The sequence below is a fragment of the Sinocyclocheilus anshuiensis genome, unplaced genomic scaffold (genome assembly GCF_001515605.1).
Source record: "Sinocyclocheilus anshuiensis isolate Anshui unplaced genomic scaffold, SAMN03320099.WGS_v1.1 scaffold33, whole genome shotgun sequence".
Lineage (NCBI taxonomy): Eukaryota > Metazoa > Chordata > Actinopteri > Cypriniformes > Cyprinidae > Sinocyclocheilus > Sinocyclocheilus anshuiensis.
In genome coordinates this window covers 174015-181978 of record NW_015536458.1, presented here as the reverse complement: position 1 = coordinate 181978, position 7964 = coordinate 174015, and the positions used below count along the sequence as shown (strand labels likewise).

Genomic DNA, 7964 nt, shown 5'->3' with positions numbered 1-7964 from the left:
ATATACTACAGACACATAATGTAAATACACAACCACATAAATGCATGTTAATGTAAATATATAAAATGTTCTGTGTAAATATTTGTAAAAAAAAAAAAAATTAAAGCAAATAATACAATAAATAAAAAAAATGTAAAAGAAAACAATTGAAAAGCATATAAAAAAAAAACAAAATAATAAAAAAAAAACTCTTTAAATGTTGGCAGAATGATGTATAACAAAACCAGATGCAGCTGCATTCTCTGTCTGAGATCATGGAGGATCTGTGTCTCAAAGCAAGAACATGATAAATAATAACCTTATTCTAAAGCCTCGCAAACTCAATAAACATGGATAAATGTGGCCTGTCTGTCTGCGCCTCCATGAGAGTTTTGGACTCATCATCGCTCATGAAATCAGCAGCCAATGAGGACAGAGAGCCAGCATATTGTGGTTGTCAGGAGAGACAGCAGCTGCAGCTGAAACCCGACAAACACAGCTGAGCATTTATGGCATCTCACTTTACTTCAAAATAACATAAACGGAGAGGGAGAGAGAAACCAACTGTATAATTAAGGAAATAACACTGACTTCAGCACATCAAATGGATACTTTGAGTATCCCTCACTTGCAATACATACATACACACAAACAAACAGATGCATCTGAGTGTTCAAGACTGTAGCTAAGAATTCTGGGCCTTGATTTCTCTTAAAGGGGTCATATGATGCTGCTAAAAAGAACATTATATTGTGTATTTGGTGTAATGAAATGTGTTTATGCGGTTTAAGGTTCAAAAAACACATTATTTTCCACATACTGTACATTATTGTTTCTCCTCTATGCCCCGCCTTTCTGAAACACGTCGATTTTTACAAAGCTCATCGGTCTGAAAAGCGAGGTGTGCTCTGATTGGCCAGCTATCCAGTGCGTTGTGATTGGCCGAATACCTCAAGTGTGTGACGGAAATGTTACGCCCCTTGCCATATTATGATGCCTTGTCCCGACAAAGAGCTTGTAATAGTCCAAAGAGAAAGGAAAAATTGAAATTGCATCATATGACCCCTTTAAATTTATTTTTGCTGAATTACATAAACTGATGAGCTCATATAGCTGCAGTAAATCAAATGGAAGTTTCAGCTATGTTTTATTAGCTAATTCTGACATGTTCAGCAAGATGCATTTTAACCTGAGTTTGATACATTTTAGACAAGCTGCAGATGCTAGTGTATTTGTCCATTAAAGCAAAAATCTTTTTTTTAAGGAACAGAAAATGTTTTAAACATTTTCCATCTATTTTTTGAGGTGACGACATGAAAAACAAACAGTATTTGGAAGAATGGTAAACCTAAGCACCCCATTTCTCATTTTGCAATACATTTACTTGACTTGTTTCTAGTTTCATTTTACCTCTTTTTTAAATAAATAAATAAGCACATCTTTTATACATTTCAGGAAACTTTTCTCAAAAAACATTTATTCAAGATTATCATTATTGAAAATAGTTTTTTTCTGCTTTTGTAGAAATCTTTACCCACTACGATTTAAAAGTTTGGTGTAATTAAGATTTAAAAAATTTTGTTTTTTTTTTCAGGACAAACTGTCATACAAATAAGTCTTAAACCTCATTCCTCTAACAAGCAAATAGAGTGCACTTTGATAAACTTTCTATAAGCAAATATTCACTTTATTCTTTAATGAAACAATTTATTATGAGGACAATCACCATATGCTACTTCAAAATAAGACTACTATCCACTTACAAAACTACTGTAACATCTATTGTACAGTACCATTTCTTACCAAACAAGAAAATAAGTAAAAAAAATAAAATAAAAAATAGGGAGTAACTTACAGTAATGATCCAATGACTATGCTGGAACTGAAATTGCTCACACTTTGATTACGGCAGTGCAAACCATCACTGTAATCATATTCTCAAATAGAGCTGAAGTAATGTGGGAGTAAACACGCCAATGTTTACAACATCTCCATTTAGATTCACACAGCCAACCATCCTTTACTGTGAACCATTACGTTGAGTCCTGTGCCTTATCCTGTGTTAAATTATATCAGCAGATTACACGTCAGTAGCCACTCATGAATGCAATTTGAATACGAGGAGGGTGAGATGTTTTTACACATGGCCGCCTCTCGGTAGGTGAGGACAGGTGGAAGATCTGCTCTCTGACAGGTTGTAATCACTGTCAGTCAACAGTTGCTCGGCCGGACTGGCCCAGCTGTTAATTTGTGCCTCCTCAAATAAAAGACAATCACAGTGATTGGCTGTCACCCTTAACCCTTCAACTGTCAGCCTAATGGAGGTTTTCAACTCCAGGTAAAGCCACCTGTTCAAACTGAAAACGAATTGAAATGTAACAGACAAATGATTTATTGCTCATCTCAGTGGGGTAATAACTAATTTCGGAGACAGATTCTATTGGCAGAGGCCAGAGCAGCGCTGTAGAAGAAACAACAAACCCTATAGCAGGTGTGGATACGTGTGATTGGTTCATCTGCGATTCTGATTAGCTTAACTCGAGCCAAGCCCCATTTGAGTAGCACTTCAGCTAAAAAAAAAATCTTGAGACCTGCATAATGAATGAATGAAATCCAGAGGAAACTACGAGGCATGGCTGCAGAAAGAGAGCGCAGACAACACAGAGCTCAAGCGCAGCCTTCAGACTGAACAGGAGAGACTGACGTGAAACAAGCAGACTGAGGTGAAGCTGGAGGCAGTGAGGATGGTACACAGGAAGGAAAGGGAAAGGTCAGACAGAGGAAGACATGTGAAGAGAGAGACAAGGCAGGAAACGACATACAACATGGATAAAGGGCAAAGAATAGGGAAGTTAGAAGAGTCCAGAAGACAGAACACACTGGGTCTCATTCATCAACTGTGCAGATGTATAAATATATGAACAATTGTAAAATAAAAATAAATAAATATATTTTAACGTTTGAGTATTTATTTATTTATTCTTGTTCATTCTAGTTTGCTCTAAGATTTGCTCTAAACCTCTTTGTAATGTATCTAATTAGTAATTATATTCAATTATTATATGATATGATATATGATATGATATGATATGATACATGATATGATATGATATGATATATGATATATGATATGATATGATACACTGAATAACTGCTAAAATTATAATAACAAAAAAAACAAAAAAACAATGTGCATTATAGTTCCATCTTGATTTTGCATGCACACATAAGTAAAAGCACCTATGCAATTATTAGTGAATGAGACCCACTGTGATAAAAGCATAAAGGCAGAAGATACTGTGGGCTTGAGTAAGAGAAAAGAGAGAGAATGCTGGCAGATGCGGAAATGGAGATTAGTACTAACCGGGGCACACAGCTATATTGCAGAGTTTGGTTTGCACCTCGGGCCCTCCACAGCCCTTGCTTCCATGCTGGGGGAGCACACAGATCCTACTCCGGGTCCGAGTGCCACGGCCACACGTGACTGAGCACAGGCTCCATGAAGACCACTCCTCCCACAGCCCATGCACTGTAAACACCAACAAAACCACCAATGGGGATGAGGGAAGATGAAGGGAGGTGGGCCGAAGGGTCCTTCAGTAGCCAGAAACAGTAAAGAAGGGCACACAGAGGCGAAACCCCGCCCAGATGAAGGATACAACCAGGAATGCCACCAACAGACTGGGCCTCAACCGTCAAACGCCAAAGTGGATGAAGCCTCAGATCAAGGGTTGAGGGCAGAGAAGGAAATGAAAATGAAACAGCATGTATAACATGAAGGAAATGTCACTTTTCCAAGACGGAGCACCAAAGCGCAAAAGATCAAGGCATAAGTAGAGCAAAAATAGGTGGAATGCACCATTTGAACATGAAACATGTTCAATTGATTGTGTTCCTGCCGAGAGGATTTCAATGAGGTTGTGCCCCTGAAGGATTCTTTGACTATCAATAAAAGTGATATGAGTTCCGTTTCATTTTATGTTGAGTAACTGAAAATAAGTATTCCCTAGATGTATTCTTAAATTCTTTTTATAGAAGTCATACGGACGACCTTGAACTGGTATATGACTCTAGAAACCATTCCGATTCCGACTTCCAAAATGTAGTGAGTTGCTTACACAGGCAGCTGCCTTCTAAGTCAACATTCTAACTGAGACTGGACCTCATAAGTGATTATTTTGGAACATACAGAATTTGGGCCATACAAAAATGTCACAACTTGGTTGGTCAAAGAACACGAAAAAGAAGATGAAGATTAAAAAATCTTTAATAATTCACACTGAATAGAATCCAAACAAAGCAGGCAAACTAAACACAACCAAAACACTGACGAGACCTGACAAACTGAACTGAAACAAGAGGAACTTAAGTACACAGAGCAAACAAAGTTAATTAACGAAAGTACATCTGAACAGAATGACACCATCAACTAAGAAACCAAGACAGCTAAAGCTGGGTAGGAACTAGAACAAAGGAAAAAGGAAACTGACTAGAAACAAACTAAAAGTCCATGAAAATGAATTTAAATGAAACATGACTGATAATTTGTTACAAGCACACAATTATTTTCAATTTAGGCAATCATTTAAAATACATTTAATAATACATTTTCATATTTAATGAATTTTAAGTATATAGTTAGTCAAATTATTTTACTTCAAAATAGATTTCAATTCAGGCTACATGAGAGGAATGCCATCATACTTTTTATGAAGCATAAATATATATATATATATATATAGTGCACATAATAGTGCACATAGTCTATAAACACTTAAATTATAAAAATAATTAGATTTCCACAATTAATGAGTACTTTTATACTCAATACCTACATACTCAAATTGTTTTGCTTCACAATCAATTTTTATACAGACGACATCGAGAATCTGATTAAAATATGATTACATGATCATTTTAATAATTTTTAATTGCAACTGATGTACAATATATTCACTTTTTTTTTCAAAACAGACAATGTGAGAGGAATAACATGCTACTTTATTAAGCATAAATATATAGCACAAACATTTGTGTTTAATAGTCAGTTTACGTTTTGAAAGTTTTTTCAAAAATTTCCATATATTTAAAATTCAAATTAAATATTTAGTCATATAATACATTTCTGATAAATTTTATGGACACACAATTTAAGTAGGCTATATACATGTCTTGTTTCACAATGGATTTCAATACAAGAAATGTGAGAAAAACAACATTTAATAAGTATAAATATACAAGTTTTGCTCTGAAATGGCCAGTTTAATATTATTTAAATGTTAAAAAAGCTACTTTTTTTGCAATGCATTCTGGGTTTACCACTGCGAAGGAAGGTAAGGCTGTCTTTAAAATCCATACCCATAATTATGTACTGTATGAAACAGTCTTTGCATTGGAAATCAGATCCTATTATGCTTTAAATGCTGCCTATGAAGGCAGCTTACTAGGTTACTAGCTAGCTAGGTTTTGGAACAGAACATAGGACTGGGGGCTTGATGAGATGTTATGGGTGAGGGTGCGAATAACCTTTGACAATCCACTGCAGTGCAACAACTGTTAAACCAAACACAAAACCACCGAGATGAGCCTAAATGACTTCCTTCCTCCTACTCCTATATGTTTCCTCTAGACTGTAGGGATGTATGGAAGCAGAAGAGCAGACATCCTTACTAGACCAACAAGGTAGTCAACATTTCATTAATCTGAGTTGCCAAAGAAATAGGAAATGCTTGATGTGTGGAGTGACAGTGAAAGCAGAAGACAGACTTTAATAAAAGGCAAGATACATTATGGAACACTGAAGAAGAGGAGGATGGAAAGGTGGGAGAGATTGAAAAGAGTGATTCAGGTGAGGACAGAAAGAAAAATTGATCCTGACAGAGTATGGAAAGCAAGAGAATTGGCCAGGATTTGGAGAAAGGGGCAAAAGAAAGAGTAAGTAAAAGAGACAGAGAAGGAGATTTTGGAAAGGGCTTTTGGAAAGAGCGAGGGAGAGATTGTAAGGCCTTATCAGTGTAGAGCAGGGATGTACTGTGAATTATGCATGCTGATAAATAATCGATAGCGCTCTGTAGTGCAAAGCTCAAAGGAGCCACGGCTCAGCTGCACATACAGCACGAAGAATAAAAAAAAAGAGCATGCATGAAGCAAATGAGAGAGAAAGAAAGAGAGAGGGGCTGGACAGGTAATAAAAAAATGAGGTACTTGTTGCTCAAACAACTTTGGAGACAAAAGCACATTTTCAGAGTCACTTTCTGCCCTCTTCAGCAGATCAAATTAGACAACTGGTAAAAAAAAGGAGCCATTTATGCATTTAAGCCTCTAATTATCTTCTGCAATGAAGCCATTTATAAAAAACAATAGTTTCTATTGACCTAAAAATGGGTTACAGGTGCAGGTTCTAATAGGGCTGTGGACGACGATAGTGTAAAAGCAAATAACCATCTGATAATACATAGTAAATAACTAGAATTAATTTGAACAAATACATAAAATTAAATGAATAAATAGGCTGAACATATACCCCAAACTTTGGCACAAAAAATAAACAAATTATATTAATTTTAAGCATTTTAAGATTTCCATACTGAATTAATTATATGAAGTATATAGTTAGCCAAACTGTCTCATTTAACAACTGTTTTTTCACTACAGATGATGTGGGAGGAATGACATTCTATTTTAATTAGCATAATCATACAGCACACAAATGTGTGGTCAGTAATCAGTTTACAAGCATTTTTACCTAAATAGTTCCATATATACTTAAAATGTATTAAAAATGTTGTCATATGCTAAGCATGTGTCCGGAAGTGGTCAATAAATAAATAAATATTTTAACATGTATTCCCGATTCCAGAAGCAAAACCAGTTGAGAACCACTGATTTATAATCTTTGACATCTCCAAGGGTCCTATTTGCTAAAAATAAATAAATAAAATTCTTCTTGCATTAGTTTCAAGTTACAATTTCGATGAGTAAAAATGATATTAACTTTAAACTTTTCCATGGCTAGCATGTCACTGGCAGTCTATTGGAAGTTTTAGCCTGATGATGTTGTTGATTGCGAGTTGTAAAGAGTGAAACGTGAGGCTAGGATAACAGCACTGATTTCGTGTGCCTTGGGGAGAGGTTGAATACTGGGCTGATGTGCCCGCAGTGCTCACTGCCTCTATATAGACCAAATTACAAGTACTGCGGTATCCATCAAATCACTGTCTGTGCTGCCTCATACAGAGACCCAGAGCCTGTCTATCCGCTCCCCGCAGGGGGTGCCGATTCCTCCTATAGTGAAGGAAGCGAGAGAGAACACACTGACCACCAGAGCACATTGTCAGGAAAAAAGCAGCAAAAAAGCAATGAGGTTTGATGATGAAAGGTAGAGAAGCAGACTAGACAGAGAAATAAATAAACAGGCACAGAAAGAGATGTGATTGTGAACCGGGCATGCGGGGCAGACAACAATCCCCAAACCAATAGATCAATGTCCCCTCAGAGCATTTCTAGAACACCACCAAACTCTGTTCTGTGGCTCTGCAGGCTGCAGGCATTGTTCAGTGTTGTTTACATGTCGTAAATATTATTTATATCAGTTAAGACCAACAGCAACAGCGACTGAAGTTATAACTGATGCAGTTACCCTTTAAAAAGCTGTGATGAATGAGCAATCGTTGAATCCCTGTAGTCTGATGCGTCACTAGATTTAAAGGGTAAGAACAGATGCATTGCACCACCTGTTGGTTAACAGATGTAATTGCCCCCTTTTGCCCTAAGATTCATTGAATACAGTGGTCTTCATTTAGTTTTTATTCAGGACCCAGACTCAATAACATGAGATTAAACAAAATGAGCACACCAAAATGTCATTAAAATTATATATTATCATGTATTACTATTCCCATTAATTGCATAGGCCAAGCAATATGAATCATCATCATTTCCTAAGATATATACAGTATATTCTGTATATATACGAACATTGCATA

At 36.2% G+C, this 7964-nt stretch overlaps 1 protein-coding gene across 1 annotated transcript in view; it reads right to left on the bottom strand.

Annotated features, from left to right (window-relative positions):
- The window catches only part of LOC107653098 (adhesion G protein-coupled receptor B2), a 330526-nt gene that overhangs the window by 158816 nt on the left and 163746 nt on the right, over positions 1–7964 (bottom strand). Inside the window, 1 exon segment of the mRNA XM_016476310.1 lies at positions 3344–3508. Within this exon segment, the coding sequence (XP_016331796.1) occupies positions 3344–3508 (165 nt within the window).